This window comes from Mangifera indica, chromosome 5 (genome assembly GCF_011075055.1).
Source record: "Mangifera indica cultivar Alphonso chromosome 5, CATAS_Mindica_2.1, whole genome shotgun sequence".
Taxonomy (NCBI): Eukaryota; Viridiplantae; Streptophyta; class Magnoliopsida; order Sapindales; family Anacardiaceae; genus Mangifera; species Mangifera indica.
Genome location: NC_058141.1, coordinates 17,953,889 through 17,978,648, shown reverse-complemented (window position 1 = coordinate 17,978,648; position 24,760 = coordinate 17,953,889). Strand labels below are relative to the sequence as shown.

The 24,760-nt window shown below is 34.8% G+C and overlaps 3 protein-coding genes and 1 pseudogene across 6 annotated transcripts in view; all 4 read right to left on the bottom strand.

Annotated features, from left to right (window-relative positions):
* LOC123215294 (probable inactive purple acid phosphatase 29) overlaps positions 1-14,185 on the bottom strand; it is a 32,357-nt gene extending 18,172 nt beyond the window's left edge. Inside the window, exons 1-4 of one of the 4 annotated variants that reach the window (XM_044635331.1) lie at positions 3,356-3,728; positions 2,419-2,813; positions 1,597-2,047; positions 550-834 (exon numbers count right to left, since the gene is read on the bottom strand). In XM_044635331.1, coding sequence (XP_044491266.1) covers positions 815-834; positions 1,597-2,047; positions 2,419-2,813; positions 3,356-3,641 — 1,152 coding nt within the window. In that variant the 5' untranslated portion in view covers positions 3,642-3,728 and the 3' untranslated portion in view covers positions 550-814. Of the gene's footprint in view, positions 1-549; positions 835-1,596; positions 2,048-2,418; positions 2,814-3,355; positions 3,729-11,331; positions 11,716-12,042; positions 12,494-12,862; positions 13,258-13,797 lie in introns of those variants that run through there. The other 3 variants (XM_044635332.1, XM_044635329.1, XM_044635330.1) reach the window with 3 other exon arrangements.
* On the bottom strand, positions 7,349-9,074 carry LOC123215296 (annotated as a pseudogene).
* A 4,132-nt stretch (positions 14,186-18,317) lies between the features above and the next one.
* Positions 18,318-21,055, bottom strand: LOC123215846 (uncharacterized protein C594.04c-like). Its single transcript, XM_044636106.1, has 4 exons — positions 20,732-21,055; positions 19,598-20,082; positions 19,246-19,509; positions 18,318-19,070 (listed from the first exon to the last, which is right to left on the bottom strand). The coding sequence occupies exons 2-4, from the start codon at positions 19,814-19,816 to the stop codon at positions 18,591-18,593; spliced, it is 963 nt and encodes a 320-aa protein (XP_044492041.1). The 5' UTR covers positions 19,817-20,082; positions 20,732-21,055; the 3' UTR covers positions 18,318-18,590.
* A 136-nt stretch (positions 21,056-21,191) lies between these two features.
* LOC123215847 (translocase of chloroplast 33, chloroplastic-like) lies at positions 21,192-24,557 on the bottom strand. The gene is made up of 8 exons (XM_044636107.1): positions 24,401-24,557; positions 24,167-24,275; positions 23,972-24,079; positions 23,751-23,875; positions 23,362-23,626; positions 21,823-21,891; positions 21,576-21,737; positions 21,192-21,486 (listed from the first exon to the last, which is right to left on the bottom strand). Exons 2-8 carry the CDS (start codon positions 24,263-24,265, stop codon positions 21,418-21,420), a joined length of 897 nt encoding a protein of 298 aa, XP_044492042.1. The 5' UTR covers positions 24,266-24,275; positions 24,401-24,557; the 3' UTR covers positions 21,192-21,417.
* Between the last annotated feature and the right edge of the window lie 203 nt (positions 24,558-24,760).

Here is a 24,760-nt window from a genome sequence, read left to right as displayed (position 1 = left end):
TAAGAGACATGTGGGACCTTCTGTTTCGATTCAGCAGCTACCGGAGTGCATGACTGAAGATGGAGAATTGGAGGTTCAACCCCTCAAAATATTGCAACACAGGTATTCTGCAAAAAGGAAGTTGGAAATACTGGTTCAGTGGAAGAAACTGCCAGAATGTGAAAATTTTTGGGAACTCTTCTCTTCGTTCCACAGCCTATTCCCTCACTTTCACCTTGAGGACAAGATGCCTCTCGATGGGAGGGGAAATGTTAGAACTAATGTGTATGTCACACGTAGAAAAAAACATGGCCAACCTGGCAAAAGACAATTGGCTCTGAAGGCAGTCTACCTTGACCAGGAGGCCCCAACAGAGAGCATGAGGTGTGGCAGAGAGTTGGTGAGAATTGGAGAAGGAGAGAAAAAGGAGGAGAGGAAAGCAAGGGAGAGACAGAGAGAATTGACAGCAAGGAAGTAAGGGAGAGTGCAGGCCTCTCGAATGTCGTGCGGAATGTTTTGTTACTATTGATGAATCTTATTCTTAGTATTCTGTAATTAGAAAGGAGATTCTGGAAAAAGGAAGGAACTTTATTTTTGTAATGAAACTGAATGTATACATTAACAATGATTTATGAATCTACAGTTACATTATTGTGGTTCTATGCGTGCACTGTTACATTGCTTTGTTCATTCTCAATATTGGGATTGGTTGATGCTGGAAACGGTTGAGGACTGAGGGACTGAGTGAAGGAGTCGCCTGGTACTGAAGGGTGGAGTGCAGCTTGGTCGTGGAAAGAACCTCAGCAGCTTCAGCCTGGGAGAACAGTAAGTAGACTCAGGTACCCATCAGATTACCTGTTCAACCAATGGATTCAGGTAAGCAAATGAGAGAAGGTGGATCACACAATGCAAAACTATATGCTTAGACACCTATATTATTTATGTATCCAGACGGAGATATAGGCATTGATATATCTCACCAATAAAAGGTGAATAAGAATGAAGTAGCATTTAGGCCTTGGCCACCCAAATGAAACCTAAAACTGTCATGGTGTGGCAGTGGCTCTATAGCATGGAACATGATTCAGTAGACTTGAAGAATGCTTGTTCCACATTGAAATAAATTATTTTGATCATGAACTGACGGCCCCGAAAGACAATGAAACCATAAACAGAATGTTCTGGACTCACCAAAGCTTAAAGTAAAATACCAATTTGCTCACCAGTTACAACACCTTTAGTTCTTTTTATAGTAGAAAAGCTCTTAAAAAGAAAAAAACAAAGGACCCGCCGAAAGAATGGAATGCGTCAACGGAAGGGAAAGCTATTTGATATTTGCAAACAGACAGGTTCAAACAACATCATAGGCCTGCTTAAACTATCTGCTTCAACTTTTAAAATATTGGTGTGCTAGACATTCCAAAGTGTGACCAATCTATCGGTAATCTATCTCAGACATGGAAAGCTATTTACGTGGTATAGTTGTTGTTGGTGCAGAGGCCTGGGTGATATAAATTACCACATAGATGTTTTTTGCCAATAACTGGTTTTTCTGTTTGTGGGCTGAGACAGAGAACTCTGAGCTAAATAGTGGCAAATGTTATAAGAGAAATCTACCTGAAGAGCTCTTGCTCCAGAGGACCTGATCATCAACGGCAGTAAGGTGTCCATCATCGAGGCGTTTCCATGTTTTGATTGACTTGACAGCTCCCCAACCTCCCTCCTCTACTTTCTCCAAATTGGCTACTACCACCCTCGCCCTCCTTTCCCATCCCGCCTTTCCGTAGGCATGGTATCCAAAACCCCCTCCATAACAAAGTTGTATACCGGTAAGCTGACCACAAAAGTCATTGATGTGATCATGGCCAGTGAAAACAGCCTTCACATCGCCTGCAGCTACCATGGTTGTGAAGAAGCCTGAGTTAACAGAAGCAGAGCTTATGCCTTCTTGCTTAACACCTGTGAAGTTTGATGAATCAAAACTCGCATATTCAGGCAATGGTATGTGAAAGTATGCAAGCCCAGGTGCAGCTGTTTTCTGAGCAGCTGGCTTGCTCATGTATTCCCTCTGCAGTGAAACGGGATCAATGAGTCATACAATCTATATAATAAAAAATCACGTTCTCTGCTTAATGAGGATCCTAAAAGTAGTATCATCATGAATTATAGGGCATCTGTCCATCTAATAGAAAGAGAAGCATATCAATATCACCTGCAATAGGGAAATCTACATATCTGAAATTTATAAAAACTAAACTCTTTATTTGGTTCTTAGTGTAATCTACAATAACCCAGATAATCAAGGTTCTTTAAAATGCCTTACTTTTAATTGCATGAGATATGTTCCTTGAGCATGTATTAAAAATTGTTGAAATGACTCATAAAAGTTGTTGACACTAAAAAAGTACTCCAAGCAACAAAACACAGAGAGGTCAGTACCCGAAGCTTGGCAGAAGTACGTTCAAACCAAAGTTGCTGGGAAGGTTTGATCCATCCATAGCGATCAATAGCAGGAACAGTTGAGTAATCTCCGCTATCAAGGAAGTAGAGATTGAGAACTGATTTGTTTTCAAAACTTGAACCTTCAACCCCACCAATCTCCAAGTTATAGTTCCCAAAACCATCAATAATTTGTGCCTCCGGAGGATTGACTTGAGACAAAGTGTTCTTCAATGTAACAATATGTTTCATTACTCCTCCTCTTGACAGGGTGGATTGCTGGTCGTGGTTCCCCAAAACAGCAACCCATGGGATGTTTGATGCAATGGCTGGGGCAAATGCAGCATTCAAAGATTTTGCTGCGTCTGTGGCATCAGATCCGAAGATGTTATCACCTGTTGCACATAGTGAATACCAACAAGTCAAACTGGGTATACATCATGAGAAAAGGCATGTGCCCACAAATTCAGCTAGTTTCATTACTAAATTGAAAGACGTGTGACCATAACTACGGATTTTGCTTTGTAGTGTCCATCTTCCTAGCTAACGTTAGCAGATAGATAGAAAAACTTGCATGTCTGTAATTCTGTATAGAATAGCTCCAAGAGTTGGAGTTATTCACATTATCACTATTAATCTGAACTGCTCTTTATCTTTCCGGCACAGCTTTTAGCAATTTCACAACAAAACTGGATTGGTAACAAATACAATGAATTTACGCAAAAATATTACAGCCGAATGATTTTATTCCCTACAATTTTATATTCAAGGATAAGAAAGTTTTTTATTACATGCTTCTGATTAAAACAAATCTCAAACTTCTTGACGGACAATAATACAACATCAAAATCATATAGCCTGTGAGAACAAACAGTCAACCCATTTCTCCAACTGGTAAAATAACTTTGTAAATGAAGAAAAGGGAAACAGAAGTTACCAGTGAAGACAATAAGATCCGGCCTCTCAGCTAAAATCATGCGGTTGAGAAATGCGGTAGTATTGAGGTCAGAGCAACCAGCGACCTGGGTAGGAAGAACATTCAAACAAGGCGTGGTCTTTCCATCCGCATAATGCATATCAGCCACTTGCAGGATCTTAAACCGCCCATCTTGTCCGAACCGCAGCCTCTGATCGCCCGAGATTGGTTTAAAATGCACTAAAACTAACAGCACAATCACACTCACATGGGAAACAACAGGTGGTCTCTCCTTACTCATCATCATCTTTTACGCTGTTATTGCCGACCACAAACAAAATTATTTATAATCTCAACTATAGATTCAGAAGGCGGCTGTGTTAATCGAAGATCATAAATGATCCTTTACCGCACCAGAGCAAACTCATTTATCTACTACCGGTTGATAAGAAATCCCGGAGTAAAAATATATATATATATAATATTACTTGACTTACTTTTGATAAGAATTTATAATTTAAAAATTCTAAGGGGCGGGAATGGTTTAAATATTTTTATTCCAGAATTTATCATTATTTTTTCAGGGGTGGGCGGGCCTTGAGTCTTGACGCCTTGTCATTCATGTAAAACTATACAGTTGGTCAATGTATTAGTTAGTCGATTGAATACAATAGTAAAGTTGTGACTCACGAGTCATGACCAAGACCAGCGTTGCCGTCAGGCGGCCCAAAACCATTGGCCACTTTGCATTACTCAATCAAGCTTGCCCACGTTTTGTTTAAAGATAATGATGTATATATATAAATAAATTGTATGAATTTTTATATACAATTAAATATGTGTGTATTTAATTAAGTAATTTTAAAATAAAAATAAATAAATAATTATATCAATTAATTATAAATTATTATCTTAATTTGTATACAAAAATTTATATAATTTTTTTATTTATAGACATAATTTTATTTATGCTCGAAAGCTTAATCAATTAATTCTATTCAGATGGCAGATTTTTAACCCAATCCAAACACATAAATTTGGCAGAACATAAAATCTTGATCAGGCAAGCCTGCGTGTTGCAGCTACACCATAGAACGCATTTAATTCTTCAACTACAGGGATTGCGACTATGCAAGAAACAAATTTACCCCCTCTTCGCTAGCAAGAAAAGATATTTTGGTTAATTACAGAACAGACCAGACCAGACCAGACCAGGTCTGGTTTAAACAGGGTTTCTGCATAAGAAAAATAATGATGACATGACATAAAATAAAATGAAGTCGTCCCTGTTTCTTTTCAATTATATGGGTCCTCCATTGTGAAAGACCCCAGAAGTGACGGTGACACATAACATCATATACTATTGCAAATTGCCGATGACCTTGACTTATCTTGTTGACTTGCCTGTCAGTGGCAACTCGCAAATGCATGCATTCAGTTCAGCACATGGATATTTTCATCAAGTTGTGAGCGTCTCATCCACTGAAAAAAAAGAAACTAAAAAATAAAATTAAAAAATTAAAAAGGGTTAGCAAAGGTTGGCGGCTTCAATTAAAAAAATAAAAAGAAGGGTTGGCAGATTGGCGTCTGGCAACCCTTCAATTAAAAAATAAAAAGAAGACCCTTCAATTAAAAAATAAAAAGAAGGGTTGGCGTCTGCCTACCCTTCAATTAAAAAATAAAAAGAAGGGTTGGCGTCTTTTTGTTTAATAATGGCCAGCCCCTTTAAAATATAAGCCAACCCTTAAATTTTCCACAACTCTTTGTTTTTACGTCAACCCTTCTTTCTAAATATTTTCAACCAAAATCAGTTTTTTGATAATTTTTTTATTTTTAAAATTATTATACTAATAATTCTTTATAAGTCAATTTATTCTCTGTAAAATACTTCTGCAATAAAAATTATTATCTCATATTTCTGTAATAAAAATTATTCTCTCATGCTTCTGTAAATTTTTTCCTACAAGATTTTACAATTTATTTTTGTTTTGATTCTTCAGATATATTTATATATATTGATGTATTCTTTACATATTTAACACCAAATACACATAAATATAAACTTTATTTTAAATATTGATACAAATATTTATACATTTTCTCTCTTTACAGTACATTAAAAATAAATAATACTGAAAACTTAGTTTTGATTTCTCAAGGTTGAAAATAAAGGCAATTTAAGCATTCTATCTTATAAAGTGGTAAAAATATTTAGAGTGTAAAAAGTATGGTATAAATGTATACATAAACCCAAATGAGGGTAAAAATTTCAATTTTCCTAAAATGTATGCAGCTTGGTTAAGCTCTATGTACCTTATAAAAGTCTGAATTCAAGGGACGTTCAGGACCAATCTATAGTGAGAGACTTTAGATACAAAGAGCATAAAAAATCTGTGATGGACAATTTGGATACAAAGAGTATGAGAACATTTCAAGATGGCCAAGAATATGTCTCACTCAAATAGGGAGTATAATAGGAGTAAAATTCTTATTCTAATATTTTTAGTCCTAATCATCCAATCTATTGGATTTGTATAGATTTGGACCACATCAAATCTATTTGTAAACTTTTATATAAAACTACTTAGTGTTAGTTTTTATTAGTTTTAAATTTTATATTATTTTAAGAGTTTAATTATGTACGCAAGTTTTCTCTTCATATATTTCTTTTATGAGTTCTTTATGTGTATTCTCAAGCTTACATAGAGTCAAATCTAAGACACACTATTCTAAATAAAACCATTCGATTCTTAATTTTTTTAGATTGTGATAATAGATACTAAAACAAAATTAAAATATCAAGAAAAGAATAATCATTGATTAACATAACATTAAACTCAAAATACAAAAATAAAAATAGAGTTAGGATAAATGAAGATGAAGTAAGCAATTTATGGGACAATAGTTGCAAGACTAGTTGTGACTCCATGTGTTAAACTTTTTCCAAAAAATGAGTGTTTAAACTTCTCCAAAGAGTATAATAGGAAGAGGGATGCAAAATATCGTGCTTGGGAGCTTACAACTTTTCAATTCCCCACAAGTTTTGCACCTCATAAGTCAATGTATGTACCCTTGATCACTTATATGTACAGGTGGTAAAAAGTTCAAAGTTATGATTGATACAAAACATCATAACTTTATTAGAACAAGAGAGACCAAACAATTGGATCTCAAGCTTGAAAAAGGTGAAAGAAGGTTGAAGACAATATGTTCGGAAAATATACCTTTTGATGCCATAACTTGTAAAGCTACATCTAGACCATTAATCTTTTAGGAATACCAATTGATAAGTGCATCATGTGTTAGACATAAAATTCATAAAACAACAAGACAAAGGGCATTCAAAGAATATGGAAGGAAATTTTCAAGATGTTCTAAAATATTCTAGGCAACCCCATAAGATTATAATTATTGTTTTAGATATACAACCTATTCAATTTGTATGGATTTAAATTGTTTATTTTAAAAACATCAATAACATAAGAGAGTTTTTTTCTTTTTTTTTTTTTTTTAAATTCTTGGTTTATTTGAATTCTTCATGCGTGCTTTTAAATCATCAATACCAACACATAAAAGTGCACAAAACACCATTGGGATCGAGCAATGTTCCCATGCCATTGAGATATAGAGGCCAGGCCAGACATATCTGACATACACACACAGCCCACAATCTAGTTTCCTGTCCACGTAACTTAAGATTGTAATACCCAGATCCCCCCTTCTCCCAAACACTAGCAATAGAATATTTCCATTGTCCAACTTTTGTCATAAAGTTGCAAAGCTTGTCAATTACAATACATGATTAATGCTCCTAAAACTATTACTTCAAGCGCCAAAAGCACAGAAACATATTAGGACAGCTCAATTATGCTGCCCCGTTGCATTTTGAATTAGAATGACATTAACGAAACACACAAAATAGCTACTCAAATTCCCCTGCCCTCAGCCCAATATTTTGCTCCTGCATTCATAGTACAGGAATAACTTTTGCATTAAATAAAATGCCAGAGATGATTAGATAAAAAGGTTGCCCATTGAAATTTCAAGCCTCCACCTTTATATAACATTTCACAGTACATATGAAAAGACGACACTACTACCAAACGAAGAACGATTTTATACAATTTCTACACTTTCCTAATTGGCTACACACAATGTAATACCCGCGCAACTTCGTTCAAATAAACCGTACAACTACATAAACATGGACATAGAAAGCTAGGAACTGAACAAATTGGACAATGCACAGACAAGGATACCCTTCAAGTTTAACACCAAGAATCAAGTCAAACACTTTTCTGCTTCTCTCCCATAGCCGATGAGTTGAACCAAGGTATCCAAACCGATGTTGTCTTCTGATAAAGCCTATAGGCTTCAGCTCTGTACTCTTGTTTTAGCATCCTCTCTTCAACAAGTATTGTCACGTATGCCAAGCACATGCTATTGATGAGTGCGCCAACAAATGTCCATTCATGACCCAGGTTCCATGCAAATAGAACCAATCCCCACCACCACAACTACTCCCCAAAGTAATTTGGATGCCTTGAATAGCACCATAGTCCCCTGTCAAGGTTAAGAACTACGGGCTTTCCAAGCTCTTTCAGCTTGTTATTTCTGGTTACAAATTCATAGAGTTGCGTGTCAGCAAAGTAAGCAATAACTATGCCACACACACAGACCACTACAGCAACAAAATCCCATATATTCAATGGCTTGTCAACCGAATGCACAACATACAATGGCAAGCACACTCCAATCAGAAATACCTGCAAAGGTGTTTAAGTGCAAGGAATATACACCAAAAATTCTTGGAGGATATAACATAACAATTGAGAGCTTGCTAAGGCATTTCGTCGAGCATTTATCCAAGTTCAGAAAACTCTATATTTTAGGTTAAGGGAGGTAAAAATTTGCAACGGAGACATATAACTCAGATTCACCTGTTGAGAAAAGTAGACAGCAAAGAAGGAAACCCACCACCAGTGTTTGCCATACTAAGCGCGCATATCCGTGAACCGCCAGTCTTCCCTGGCACCCCACTGCCAATTTTCACGCCCGAAGTAGTTATGAGTCAGCCTCACACTCGACACCCATGCCAATATTATCACTATTGTTGACCTTCAATGGTTATACTCTCCCAATGGGTGTGTTGCGAAGTAATGAACGAGCATTACTGGTATAACTGTCCAGTACAAATCAATCATCTGCGTTCACACAAAAATAACAATAAATTAGTTAATTGAGAAAAGATATGATTCAAAAAGAAAGAATGGAAGGGGTGAAAGGACGGACCCAGTGGCTATTCTGAATGTGACTGATGACCCAGAAGAGAACATTGACGTTGAAGAGGAAGAAAATATTGCATAAAAGAAGAGGGTGGCAATAGCACCATGACCACACAGATTGAGTAGTAAGAGATTGATTATAGTGATTAAGAAATGACAGATAAAAGAGTATGGAAGAAAGGGGAGCGACAAATGCAATGACTGCATTCTTTAAGTTACGACCCATGTTGATGTTATTGTACTCTTTCTGCTCAAGATGTAAGAGGATAAAAATAGCGGATTAGCAAGGTCCAATTGAGGGCTGTTTTTCTGAGATTCTTTTTTTTTTTTTTTTCCCCATGCCATGCTGAACAAAGATTTATTAGTACCTCTTTCTGCATGGTGGTCGTAGTGGTGGCTCCCCACAGTTAATCGCTGCTGACTTCTAATAATCATTGGGACCTACTGCTTCTTTAATGCCATGCTGACTTCTAATATTGAAAGAAAAACTATTTAAAATCAATAAAATTAAATTTATATAATATTACACTATTTTTGTATTATTAAAATTTTAAAGAGTTACAATTTATAAAATTTTAATCGAATTAATAATAAATTTATAATTAATTTTTTTATCTATGTAATATAATATTAATTATTTAACTAACATATTTGAAATTATATTTTATATGTGTTATATATTTTATGATTAAAAATATGATAACTGTTTAATATTATTTAAAAAATAAATGATTATTTGATAATAAATTTAATTGATTGATTATATAATTAAATTGATCAAACCTCAAACCAATAAAATAACTAATTCAGTCATTGATTTGATTTTAAAAACATTAATATAATAAATTATCATTAGCTTCAATTTAACTAATAATTAGTGTACGTGTTTTTTATTATTATCTTCACCATGCTTGCGCTGTCAACAATGATGGTAGCAGCCTGAAGTGGTGTGCTGAATGATAAGCTCGAATCCACTGACATGGAATCGACAGTATAAAAAGCTTCCACTCACCGGTCCCCCTCCTCTCGCCCTGCCTCAGTTCTTTCAAATCTCCGCAATCTTCGCAGAAAGGGGGAGAAACAGCTACAACGTATGACTGCCAAGCTTGAGGTGGATAGAAGGCTGCTCATTTTGTTGGGTCAGCATACTTCAAAAGGAATTGAAATTTGTATCAAAGTGCAATAGAATGACTGCAATATTTGACAATCAGTACCAAAATGAGAAGTTACACTGGTTTATCATGCATGCTATTCGTTGGTTACAATTTTTCCATCAAGAATTGATACCTCACTTTGTGAAAGGATAATCATACTCATAAATGAAAAATGTGCACGATTTGGTAATAACTCTTCAGTGATTTTAGGCATCATGTTACCATCTCTGTAAGTCATCTCTAGCATGGAATGAAGCAAATATGATTCTTATCTTTTCCAATATTTACCAATCCCACCAAGCAAATATGTGCACATGATTCTTCATGAGTATGAACTTAATGAACTTGAATGATCATATCCAACATGGAGCAGTACATTGTCATGGGTAAAAGTTATGGGTGCACTCTTACAGACACCAAAAAAATAATGAACAAATGTTTAAATAGCCGCAACCTGAAGCAAATTACGAAGATCTAAAAATAAATCACTCGAAAAGAATTCACAATCAAAAAATGCCTAAAAAAAGTGAAAAACCAAGTAAGAAGAGCCAGACAATATGGACCAAAAGAAGCGCCTGACCACAAAAAGGAGCGTTGCCACCACTGCCAACTTCACAAAAGCCTAGCTTGGCCACTTCAACACCCGCACAGAAGGCTTCAAGACAGCCGCATCAATATGTGACCCCGTCAATACCACACACGGGGCTCGGAAGCAATTGATGGGGCACAATCCCGGCTTGTTGAAGCCCGCGCACACCCCATCGCCACCGTCGTGCTTTGATAGCACAAACTGTGTGCCCAGATTGAATACCAGGAAGATGAGTGAGATGAAAATTAAAGGATTTGCTGCCAAGAAAGTATGCAATGACCAGATTTTCCGATTACGTGAGACCCAAACCCTAACCCCAAATGCCTTTCGATGTGGGGAAAGAGCTAAATATTTTTTATTCTCCTGGAACCTGAATGAGTTGCTTAAGTAAAAATTTTTTTATAAACCAACCATATATTGTCGGCCACGTGTCTCCATTCTCCAATCCCAATCTACCTCCAAGGTAACAATATGAAACGAAATGATATTCCATTTCCTATTAGTTGGACGGTAGATGATGTCGACTTCCTACCAATTGCATGGATATTAAATACAGCAAGTCTACTTTGCAAAAGATAATAATTTCTTGGGCCAAAATGACAATATCCCACCCAAGATTTAACGAAAGGACAATTCTAACCATTAATTTTTAAAAATCTAAATACCCATTATTTACTAATATAAATAAAGATAAAATTGTTATTTAACTAAAAATATTTAAAAGTAAAATATTATCACATTTTCTCTTCATTTAAAATTTAAAAAATTGTCATTTCTCTTCTAAGGTTTTATTTCTTCAATAAATCTTATTCATCATACCCGGTCCACCAACAATGGACACGATATCATTTTCAAAATGATAATAGTGGTATGATTAAATATTATTTTCTATTTAATTTAAAATCTCAACTATCTAAAACTATTGAAATTGGTATTTGTTTTTACTTTTATTTTAAGGTAACAACAATGTACAAAATAACACTTATGCTCATCTTTATTCATTCAATAGCTGTCTGGCAACATTCAGGGAACGATACACCATTTCTCCCATCATATGATTCACATCATAACATAGTTTGCTACTTAATCATATATTACAATTGTGCCATCCTGAAATTTTGAGATCCGTAGACAATTCACCGCATTCGACAAATTATTAAAGGGTACAGATAGATATTATTAAACAATTAAAGGGTACAGATAGATATTATTAAACAACAATGCCAATGGGAAATTTTCTGGAAACCATCTTCCCTTCTCAATTACTTGAGCTGGGGTCAAGGATGCACATGAACAGTTTTGTTACGCACCAAGTCGCTTAAGCGCCATGAATAGTTTTCTTTCAGCGATTACCTGTTCAACCAATGAGTTCAGATAAGCAAATGAGAGAAGGTGGATCACGCAGAATGCAAAGCTAAATGCTTAGACACCTATATTATTTATGTATCCAGACGGAGATATAGGCATTGATGTATCCCACCAATAAAAGGTGAATAAGAATGAAGATGTATTTAGGCCTTGGCCACCCAAATGAAACTTAAAACTGTCACGGTGTGCAGAGGCCTGGGTGATATATAAATTACCACATGGATTTTTTTGCCAATTACTGGTTTTTCTGTTTGTGGGCTGAGACAGAGAACTCTGAGCCAAATAGTGACAAAGGTCATAAGAGAAATCTACCTGAAGAGCTCTTTCTCCAGAGGACCTGACCATCAACAGCAGTGAGGTGTCCATCATCAAGGCGTTTCCATGTTTTGATTGACTTGACAGCTACCCAACCTCCCTCCTTTACTTTCTCCAAATTGGTTACTACCACCCTCGCCCTCCTTTCCCATCCCACCTTTGCGTAGGCATGGTATCCAAAACCCCCTCCATAACAAAGTTGTATACCCGTAAGCTGACCACAAAAGTCATTGACGTGATCATGGCCAGTGAAAACAGCCTTCACATCGCCTGCAGCTACCATGGTTGAGAAGAAGCCAGAGTTAACAGAAGCAGATTTTATGCCTTCTTGCTTAACACCTGTGAAGTTTGATGAATCAAAACTCGCATATTCAGGCAATGGTATGTGAAAGTATGCAAGCCCAGGTGCAGCTGTTTTCTGAGCAGCTGGCTTGCTCATGTATTCCCTCTGCAGTGAAACGGGATCAATGAGTCATATAATCTATATAATAAAAAATCATGCTCTCTGCTTAATGAGGATCTTAAAAGTAGTATCATCATGAATTATAGAGCATCTGTCCATCTAATAGAAAGAGAAGCATATCAATATCACCTGCAATAGGGAAATCGACATATCTGAAATTTATGAAAAGTAACCCTTTATTTGGTTCTTAGTGTAATCTACAATAACCCAGATAATCAAGGTTCTTTAAAATGCCTTACTTTTAATTGCATGGAATATGTTCCTTGGGGCATGTATTAAAAATTGTTGAAATTACTCATAAAAGTTATTGACACTTAAAAAGTACTCCAAGCAACAAAACAGAGAGGTCAGTACCCGAAGCTTGGCAGAAGTACGTTCAAACCAAAGTTGCTGGGAAGGTTTGATCCATCCAAAGCCACCAATAGCAGGAACCGTTGAGTGATCTCCGCTATCAAGGAAGTAGAGATTGAGAACTGATTTGTTTTCAAAACTTGAACCTTCAACCCCACCAATCTCCAAGTTATAGTTCCCAAAACCATCAATAATTTGTGCTTCCGGAGGATTGACTTGAGACAAAGAGTTCTTCAATGTAACAATATGTTTCATTACTCCTTCTCTTGACAGGGTGGATTCCTGGTCGTGGTTCCCCAAAACAACAACCCATGGGATGTTTGATGCAATGGCTGGGGCAAATGCAGCATTCAAAGATTTTGCTGCGTCTGTGGCATCAACTCCGAAGATGTTGTCACCTGTTGCACATAGTTGTACCAACAAGTCAAACTGGGTATACATCATAAGAAAAGGCATGTGCCCACAAATTCAGCTCGTTTCATTACTAAATTGAAAGACATGTGACCATAACTACGGATTTTGCTTTGTAGTGTCCATTTTCCTAGCTAACGTTAGCAGATAGATAGAAAAACTTGCATATCTGTAATTCTGTATAGAATAGCTCCAAGAGTTGGAGTTATTCACATTATCACATTAATCTGAACTGCTCTTTATCTTTCCAGCACAGCTTTTAGCAATTTAACAGCAAAACTGGATTGGTAACAAATACAATGAATTTACGCAAAAATATTACAGCCGAACGATTTTATTCCCTACAATTTTATATTCAAGGATAAGAAAGTTTTTGAGTACATGTTTCTGATTAAAACAAAGCTCAAACTTCTTGACGGACAATAGTACAACATCAAAATCATATGGCCTGTGAGAACAAACAGTCAACCCATTTCACCAACTGGTAAAATAACTTTATAAATGAAGAAATGGGAAACAGAAGTTACCAGTGAAGACAATAAGATCCGGCCTCTCAGCTAAAATCATGCGGTTGAGAAATGCGGTTGTATTGAGGTCAGAGCAACCAGCGACCTGGGTAGGAAGAACATCCACACAAGGCGTGGTCTTTCCATCCGCATAATGCATATCAGCCACTTGCAGGATCTTAAACTGCCCATCTTGTCCGAACCGCAGCTTCTGATAGCCCGAGATTGGTTTAAAATACACTAATACTAATAGCACAATCACACTCACACGGGAAACAGCGGGTGGTCTCTCCTTATTCATCGTCATCTTTTACGCTGTGATTGCCGAACATAAACAAGCTTATTTATAATCTCAACTACAGATTCAGAAGGTGGCTTGAGTGTAAATCGAAGATCATAAATGATCCTTTACCACGCTAGAGCAAACTCATTAATGTAATACCCGTTGAGAAGAAATCCCGGAGAAAATGACATGTCTCACTTAAAATATTTCAAAATTAACCCTTCGACTCCTAAACTACAATTTTTATCCAAAGCCTTAATTCGTATTTCACTTTTGAAAATTACTATATTATCCCTAAAGAGGTGTTTGGTTTAAGTAATTTATTATTATCAAAATAGGAAGATTATTTTAAAGATAGATTATTTGGTATAAATGATTACTACGTTTGATAAAATTTGATAAAAAAGAATGATATAAATAATTAATGTATTTAGTTAACGGTAAAAAAAAAAACTAATAAATTATTTTACTTAAATGTTTTTTAATATAATTATTTTTAAATATTTTTATATTATTTGTTATATTAATTAAAAATAAACTTATTTTTGTCTTAAAAATTAATAAATAATAATATAATTATAATAAAATCAAAATTATTTTGGTAATATTTTAATACCTAAGGTAAAAGTAGTAATCAGATTACCGCATATATTACCTCTCACGTTAGCATTGATAATAAAATATTACTGTAATATTTTATTATTGATAAACCAAACAAAATAATGTAAATAATAAAAGATAGATTACTAAAATAATTTTTAAAAATCGCCGATCAAATGACCCCTAAAAGTAATAACCAATAACCAATGGATATATGATGGAATCACACTAGAAAGATGTGATTTTGTTAAATCGTATCAACTAAGATACGATATTATAAAATCTGATCATATCATATTTTTCAAATGTAACTCTAGTTATTATTTATGAGATTTAATAATCGAACTAGCAATCAATGCTAATCTTGTTGGTAGCACCCGTGTGATCTTAACCATCTGACACCTAAAAATGTGCATTTCAATTAGATAATGTCTTTTTTTGAATGTCATTTGGCTCAAACCATGCTTGAAAAAGTGTGATCTTAACTATCAAAGTCAACAAAATAGCATCATTCAAGTAGAGTGTGATAAGATCACACTTTTGTACCATCCGGTGGTTCAATGTTGGCAGTTTAATTTCAAAATTTTAGGATGGTAATTGATGTTTATGCTTTTTTATTATTTTTATGGGTTACAAAATTATACATATACAATTTAAATATATATATATATATATATATATAATATCATATATAATTAAATAAATTTAAATTAAAAATAAATTAATATTTAATTATATTTATTTTATATATAAAAATATGTATGCTTAACATTATTTGAGATATTTTTGGATAAAAATTATAATTTAAAAATTCGAGGGGTGGGAAAGGTTTAAATATTTTTATTCCATAATTTTATCAGTATTTTTTCAGGGGTGGGTCTTGAGTTTGGACAATGTATTAATTTTTCAGTTGAATACAGTAGCAATGTTGTGACTCATGGGCCATGACCAAGACGAACATTACCGACGGCGGCCCAACACCCTTGGTCACTTTGCATATTCTCTTTCAACGGATAAATTTTCATTACTCAATCAAACCTGCCCACGTTTTGTTTAAAGTGTATATATATATATATATATATAAAATTTGATATATTTGTTTTTAATTAAATAATTTTAAAATGAGAGAAAAAATAAATAATTATATCACTCAATTATAAAATATTATTTCAATTTATATATAAAAAATTATATAATTTATTTACAGGAATAATTTTATTGATGCTAAAAAGCTTAATTAATTAATCCTCTGCAGATTTTTAACCCGATCAGTCAAGCCTGCGTGTTGCAGCTACACCATGGAGCACATTTAACTCTTCAACTACAAGGATTGCAACTATGCAAGAAATAAAAGTCGTGGTATGACATTAGACATTATTGCACATGGAGACGAAGAAAACTATGCTCAGCCTAACACCCTGGTTAATCACAGAACAGACCAGAAACAGGTCTGGTTTAAACAGGGTTACTGCATAAGAAAAATAATGATGACATGACATAAAACGAAACGAAGTCCCCGTTTCTTTTCAATTATATTGGTCCTCCATCGTGAAAGACCCCAGAAGCGACGGTGACACATAACATCATACACTAATACAAATTGCCGATGACCTTGACTTATCTTGTTGGTTTGGCTCTGTCAGTGGCAACTGCAAATGCATGCATTCATTTCAGCACATGGATATGTGCATGCATTCATTTCAGCACATGGATATGTTCATCAAGTTGTGAGTGTCTCATTCACTGAAATTATATGGCTGTGATGAACGCTTTGACAAAACAAAAAGATAATTATTCTCATTTGCCTTGTTGCGATATATGATTAGGAATTTAGGACTGTAATATGCTAGCACATCAGATTTGCACAGATAAAGAGTACTGTAAGAACAATATGAGAAAACAATAGACAGATAAAATGTATGCAGCTTGGTTAAGCCCTATGTACCTCATCAAATAGCTTGTGTTATAAAAGTCTGAATTCAAGGGACCTTCTGGACCAATCTAGAGAGACTTAGATGCAAAGAGCATCAAAAATCTGTGATGGACAATTTGGATACAAAGAGTATGAGAACATTTCAAGATGGCCAAGAATATTTCTCACTCAAATAGGGAATATAATAGGAATAAAATTCTTATTCTAATATTATTAGTCCTAATCATTCAATCTGTTGGATTTGTATAGATTTGGACCGCATCAAATCTATTTATAAACTTTTATATAAAGCTACTTAGTGTTAGTTTTTATTAATTTTAAATTTTGTATTATTTTGAGAGTTTAATTATGTAAGAAAGTTTTCTCTTTGTATATTTCTTTTATGAGTTCTTTTATGTACATAAATGTATTATTAGATTTATATAGAGTCAAATCTAGGACCACACTGTTTTAAATAAAACCATTTACTTATCAATTCTTTAAGATTATGATAGTAGATACTAAAGTGAGATTAAGATATTGAGAAAAAAATAATCAATAATTAACATAACATCAAACTCAAATTATAGAGATATAAATGGGGTTAAGAGAAATGAAGATGAACTAAGCAATTTACGAGACAATAGTTGCAAGACTAGTTGTGACTCCATGTGTTAAGTTTTCTCCAAAGAGTGAGTGTTGAACCTTCTCCAAAGAGTATAATACGAAAAGGGATGCAAAAGATCATGCTTCGAAGCTTACAACTTTTCAATTCCCCACAAGTTTTGCACCTTATAAGTCAATGTATGTATCCTTGATCACTCATATGTATGGGTGGTAAAAAAGTCAAAGCTATGATTGATAAAAGACATCATAACTTTATTAGAACAAGAGAGACCAAACAATCGAGTCTTAGGCTTGGAAATGGTGAAAGAAGGTTGAAGACAATATGCTCGGAAACAATGTTTTTTGATGCTATAACTTGCATAGTAGAGCTACATCTACGCTATTAATTTCTTAGAAAGATAATTGCATTATGTGTTAGGCATGAAGTTCGTGAAACAACATGACAAAGGGCATCCAAAGAATATGCAAGGAAATTTTCAAGATGTTCTAAAATATTCTCCACCTGGGTAGGCAGCCGAATAAGATTAGAATTATTATTCTAGATATATAATCTGTTCGATTTGTATGAGTTTAAGCTATTTATTTTAAGAGTATTGATAACATAAGAGAGTTTTTTTTCTGTTTTTTAGAAGTTTTTGGTACATTTGAATTCTTCATACATGCTTTTAGATCATTAATATCAACACATAAACGTGCACAAAACACCATTGGGATCGAGCAATGTTCCCATGCCATTGAGATATGGAGGCCAGGCCAGACAAATCTGACATACACACACAGCCCACAATCTAGTTTCCTGTCCATGTAACTTAAGATTGTAATACCCAGATCCCCCCTAGCAATAGAATATTTCCATTGTCCGACTTTCGTCATAAAGTTGCAAAGCTTGTCAATTACAATACATGATTAATGCTCCTAAAACTATTACTTCAAGCGCCAAAAGCACAGAACAAATTAGGACAGCTCAATTACGCTGCCCCGTTGCATTTTGAATTAGAATGACATTAACGTAATACTCAAAATAGCTACTCAAATTCCACTGCACTCAGCCCAATATTTTTGCTCCAGCATTCATAGTACAGGAATAACTTTTGCAGTAAATAAAATGCCAGAGACGAATAGATAAAAAGGTAGATCCCATTGAAATTTCAAGCCTCCACCCTTATATAACATTTCACAGTACATATAAAAAGAAGACACTACTACCAAACGAAGAACGATTTTATACAATTTCTACACTTTCCTAATTGGCTACACACAATATAGTACCCGTGCAACTTCGTTCAAATAAACCGTACAAGTACATAAACAAGGACATAGAAAGCTAGAAACTGAACAAATTGGACAATGCACAGATAAGGATACCCTTCAAGTTTAACACCAAGAATCAAGTCAAACACTCTTCTGCTTCTCTCCCGTAGCCGATGAGTTGAACCAAGGTATCCAAACCGATGTTGTCTTCTGATAAAGCCTATAGGCTTCAGCTCTGTACTCTTGTTTTAGCATCCGCTCTTCAACAAGTATTGTCACGTATGCCAAGCACATGCTATTGATGAGTGCGCCAACAAATGTCCATCCATGACCCAGGTTCCATGCAAATACAACCAATCCCCACCACCACAACTGCTCCCCAAAGTAATTTGGATGCCTTGAATAGCACCATAGTCCCCTGTCAAGGTTAAGAACCACGGGCTTTCCAAGCTCTTTCAGCTTGTTATTTCTCGTTACAAATTCATAGAGTTGCGTGTCAGCAAAGTAAGCAATAACTATGCCACACACACAGACCACTACAGCAACAAAATCCCATATATTCAATGGCTTGTCAACCGAATGCACAACATACAATGGCAAGCACACTCCAATCAGAAATACCTGCAAAGGTGTTTAAGTGTAAGGAATATACACCAAAAATTCTTGGAGAATATAACATAACAATTGAGAGCTCGTTAAGGCATTTCGTCTAGCATTTATCCAAGTTCAGAAAACTCTATATTTTAGGTTAAGGGAGTGTACAAATTTGCAACGGAGACATATAACTTGGATTCACCTGTTGAGAAAAGTAGACAGCAAAGAAGGAAACCCACCACCAGTGTTTGCCATACTGAGCGCGCATATCCGTGAACCGCCAGTCTTCCCTGGCACCCCACTGCCAATTTTCACGCCTGAAGTAGTTATGAGTCAGCCTCACACTCCACACCCATGTCAATATTATCACTATTGTTGACCTCCAATGGTTATACTGTCCCAATGGGTGTGTTGCGAAGTAATGAACGAGCATTACTGGTATAACTGTCCAGTACAAATCGATCATCTTCATTCACACAAAAATAACAATAAATTAGTTAATTGAGAAAAGATATGATTCAAAAAGAAAGAATGGAAGGGGTGAAAGGACGGACCCAGTGGCTATTCTGAATGTGACTGATGACCCAGAAGAGAACATTGACGTTGAAGAGGAAGAAAATATTGCATAAAAGAAGAGGGTGGTAATAGCACCATGGCCACACAGGTTGAGTAGTAAGAGATTGATTATAGTGATTAAGAAATGACAGATAAAAGAGTATGGAAGGAAGGGGAGTGACTAACGCAATGACTGCATTCTTTAAGTTACGACCCATGTTGATGTTATTGTACTCTTTCTGCTCAAGATGTAAGAGGATATAAATAGCGGATTAGCAAGGTCCAACTGAGGGCTTCTTTTCTGAAATTCTACTTTTTTTCGCATGCCATGATGAACAACGATTTATTAATACCTCTTTCTGCATGGTGGTGGTAGTGGTGGCTCCCCATTGTTAATCACAGCTGACTTCTAATCATCATTGGGACCTACTGCTTCTTCAATGCCAGTTACTTGATCTCTCTCTGGCATGGGTTCTAATCAGTGCTTTAAAAACAAAACGAGATATATCAGTTTGATTGTTAAAATATAAATCAATTTATAATCTGGTTTAGTGTTATAATCTGATTCGGTATAAATAAAAATATTAATTTATTTAAAATTCAGTTAAATTTAATAAATTTGTTAAAAAAAATTATTTAAAATCAATAAAATTAAATTTATATAATATTATACCATTTTTATATTATTAAACTGTAAAGAATTATAATTTATAAGAGCTTAATTAAATTAATAATTAATTTTTTTATTTATGTAATAGAATATTAATTATTTAATTAATATTTTTAAAATTATATTTTATATGTTTCATATATTTTATGTTTAAAAAATAATAAATATTTAATATTATTTAAAAAATATATAATAATTTAATAATAAATTATATCGATTAGTTATATAATTAAATTGATCAAATCTCAAAACAATAAAATAACTAATCCAACCATTAATTTGATTTTAAAAATATTATGATAATAAGCTTTAATTTAACTAATAATTAGTGTACGTGTTTTTTATTATTATTTTCACCATGCTTGCGCTGTCAACAATGATTGTATCAGCCTGAAGTGGTGTGCTTAATGATAAGCTCGAATCCACTGACATGGAATCGACAGTATAAAAAGCTTCCACTCACCGGTCCCCCTTCTCTCGCCCTGCCTCAGTTCTTTCAAGTCTCCGCAATCTTCGCAGAAAGGAAGAGAAACAGCTACAACGTATGACTGCCAAGCTTGAGATGGATAGAAGGCTGCTCACAGCCCTTTCTCATATTTAAAAGCACACATCAGGGTCCACCAAGGAGGTGACACATATTATCTTTAGCATGCATAGGTGGGGGAACTAGGTTTGATCGAGCATGCGTTTGTTGGCCTGAGGAAATACTGTCACAACCTATCATAATAATAATGCTTCAAACTTCATACAGTATCACCACCTCTGATTTCACTCCTGATATGCCCATGAACATTGTCACAAAGACCATGTTAATGTTGGCATGGCAACAAACAACTTAGAAAATAAAAAGTGATATCAGCGTAAGAGCCAAAAGGAAAGACATCAAATAAAAGAATTACAGAATGCTAGCACAAACCATGACATATGACAAATCCAAACATAACTCTATTATCTGATATCCCATGAAATAAGCTCCTGCTTTTAAAGTGAACAGCTATCAATAACTCTTGCAGAATCTTAGCTTAATTTGAGCATCACAGAAAACCAAAGGTTAAAATACACAAAATATTCAGAAGCAGCTCTGAATAAAGAACCATTGAAAGGCCATGATTGCAACTTGATCTTGCCCTGACAACTGTCATGCAGTTTTCAGAAACCCCTTTTCTCCCTCGCAATGTCATCTTTAATTGCTCGTTCAATCCATTTCAAGATAAACCACTGAAACATGAAATGACATAGTATAAAGAAATATGTTTGTCAAGCTTGCTCAACGGAGACATCAAGTTAAGAAACCCTTTAAGGTTTACCTGAAGTCCAAGAATGACAGGAATCAACAATTTCCCCTTATCATCTGAGCTGGACCCATCAATCAACTTCTTGTCAACAATAACAGGTTTGCTCTTATTTGTGGCAACGTCTGTGATTATTTTTATCAAGTTTGCAACCCAAGCTTCACCATTTGGAAGAATCTGGCATTAAAACGAGTAATCCATAAATACTCGAGGCACTCAAACATGTGACAAAATGATCAATAAGAGTGCACAGAAACTGAACCTTCTCATCACTCTCATTTTTATTGCATCTACCACTATTCTCAACCAATACAGCAGGTATAGCAAAATGCTGCAAACGTCAGAGGCAAATATACAAATTAATGTAGCAACACTTTCATAAAAATAATTAAATGTTGAAATAAGATGACAATTCTTCTATGCAGAAGGCATTCAATCATGAACCAAGATAAAAAATATTTCAAATGCAATTATGAACTAACGAATGACAATCCTCCTATGTAGAACACATTCAATCTATGAACCACAAACTTGTTGAAACTTAATCAAATGCTTTCCCAGGTTTATCAGAGGCATAATTAGTCATCAGTCAGAATATATTCATCTCATGCTTCCAAATTCAAAATTCAATAAAAATCTAGATCAAAAAGTTCAAAATTTCCTTCATTCTATCCCTAAATATCAGATACAATGGATACATGTCTCCAGAATTTCACAATTCAAAATGCTTTGCATTACATTAAAAAAAAAAAAAAACTTTTGTATAATGGGTTTTAGAAACATATCATAAAAATTAACAATAAATCACATGCATGACTATCCAGATAATGGACAAAAACAATTTTTGTTCCACAAGGCAATAACTACAACCCATGTCAACAAAACAAAAACTTAAAATGCAGGTAACTCAGTTTTTTCAATACTGTAATATCGTTATAAAAATCATAACAGAGCATATATGAGTATGGAACAATAACTTACCATTCTGGTCATTCACTTTATAGACAAACCAAAATATATGAATCCAAGACTGCAAGGGTGAAATGATCTATTGCATGTTTTACTCTTTTTTAAAAGCTACCATAACATAATGGATAAAAAAACATATATCCCATTTTACCTTTCTAGTGTTTGCAGTTCTAGTATATTGAACCTAGAAAACAATGAAAAAAGGGTATACCTAATTTTTAAGACTCATTTGTCAGTGCAACGATTCATATTTAGCATGCTTTTTCCATACACTACATATAATTTCCAGAGTAAAAACTGAGTAATCCATAATCCAACATCTATGTGGTTTATATTATTGTGTAAACTCTCAAGAACTGGATTATCTTGTCCTTAAGGATGCTTTTCCTCAAACCCAGGGAAAAGAAGTGAACGGAGACAAATTCCTCAACAAGGCAGGTTTGACCACCCATGCCTTGAAGTTATAGCAATAATTTTATGCCTAGTCTTAGAAAAATCATCTATAGCCCCAACGGAAGTCTTTTTGTGATAAATCAAATTCAATAATAAAAGTTCTTTCAAACAAGCCAGTATTATAATAATAACCAACCTCTCTCAATCTCTACCTGCCACTCAAAGAACATACCTCCATTTCTGTTATATGAAAAATAAGTAACAAAAGCTCTGTCACTTGCTAGTTTCATAACATTTCAAGACATGAAGCATATCCAATATGTTGTCTCTTGCCAATGAGAGAAAAGGTTAGTTTATTGCTCCGCATCAGTCTTGTTGTATTTCTTGGAAAAAAAAAAAACATATTTTACATCACTAAAGTGTTAAATAGAAAATGTACCTCAAACTCTTGCTTCCTAATCCCAGCTCCAAGTCGAATAGTCTTTAGTAGAGCCTCAGAACGTTTAGAGCAATAAAAATCATAATTCAATTCATCAGGTGGGGAAAGTTGGGCATGAGTGAGGACAAGCAAACTTCTGCGCCATATTTGCTTGCCAAAAGTTCCAGTTATAGCCTTAATAATTTGCTTATCCAAGTCATCCACTCTATATGCATCCAAACGGTCCACATAGAGCAGAACATCTATGGTCTTATTCAATAGAAACCTGCATTGAAACTTCCCATTGTTGAACACAGTATAATCACATTTCAATCACACAATTCAAAACTTCACACATAGATATAAATTGTATGGTATGTAAAAACTTTTCATGACACTCCAAAACTAACCCTTTTATCAACTCAAGAGCTTGGTAACTAACATAACCAGCTTCTACAAGCCCCGGGGTGTCAATTATGTTTAATGTGAATCCTCCCTTGGTGCGTGAAACAATTACTGGTCTCAGAGCTTCTGACTGCAAGGTGCACAGAAGACAGAACGTCAAAATAAGCAAAGACATAAGAATACCGAAAACCAGCTAATCCGCAAGATAAGTGAATTTAAGGTATGCCTGGAAAGAATTAACAGTGACAGCTCGTTCCCCAATGAGTGAATTAACAGTTGAAGATTTTCCAACACCGCCTTTGCCCATAACAAGTATTGTCAACGTGTTCACATTCTGGAATTAGTAACGAGAATGTAAAATTAATTAACACTATAAATTAACGACTAAGGGATTAACAAACCTAAAGAAAGGAAACTAAACCTCCTGCTTTAATTTGGCCAGTAATTCGATAAGTTTGTTCTGAGTTGCAGAAGGAAACTGTTGAAACCCAGTCCATTCACGAATTAGAAGGGACCCCATTAATGTTTATCTAGAATTAAAAGAAAGAGCAAAAGCAAAATGCAAAAGGACCAATTAGATAAACCCTTCAAAAAATCAATCTAACTCAAAAACCTAAACCCTAAACCCCGAAAATTAGTGTAATCTCTAACTTACCTCTTTGGCTTGATCTGTTACCTCTTCCGGTGGGGTGGGATTGAAACTGAGACAGAGCCTTTATCTTCTTTCTTCTTTTCGGTACCTTATCGAACTTATATTTGTTTTTTCCGCCCAAGAAGAGCTGGAGCCTGGGTGCTTTTGCAAATTTTCAAACAGTGCAGGTAACCAGGGGCTGCGTGGTGGGGGGCTAAGTGTGATTTCACTGTCCGCAGGGGGGGTTTGGAACCATGACACGCTGGGTCGCATGGTGGGTTTTGTAATTTTTCACTACGCGTGGTGAGGGTGTTTCGGTAATTTTGAATTCACTAGATTGTTTTTTTGTCACGTCATTAAACTTAAATCCAAGGCACATCGTAA

What these genes read in the sequence shown, in the direction of transcription:
- LOC123215847 (XM_044636107.1), bottom strand. Translation starts at nt 24,265, where the DNA reads ATGGGGTCCCTTCTAATTCGTGAATGGACTGGGTTTCAACAGTTTCCT. An exon ending in TGGCCAAATTAAAGCAGGAG is followed by an intron (nt 24,080 to 24,166) that starts GTTTAGTTTCCT and finishes TACTAATTCCAG; the next exon opens with AATGTGAACACGTTGACAAT. An exon ending in AAAATGAGAGTGATGAGAAG is followed by an intron (nt 21,738 to 21,822) that starts GTTCAGTTTCTG and finishes TTTTAATGCCAG; the next exon opens with ATTCTTCCAAATGGTGAAGC.
- LOC123215846 (XM_044636106.1), bottom strand. Translation starts at nt 19,816, where the DNA reads ATGGGTCGTAACTTAAAGAATGCAGTCATTGCGTTAGTCACTCCCCTT. An exon ending in ACATTCAGAATAGCCACTGG is followed by an intron (nt 19,510 to 19,597) that starts GTCCGTCCTTTC and finishes GTGTGAATGAAG; the next exon opens with ATGATCGATTTGTACTGGAC. An exon ending in CTGTCTACTTTTCTCAACAG is followed by an intron (nt 19,071 to 19,245) that starts GTGAATCCAAGT and finishes ACACCTTTGCAG; the next exon opens with GTATTTCTGATTGGAGTGTG.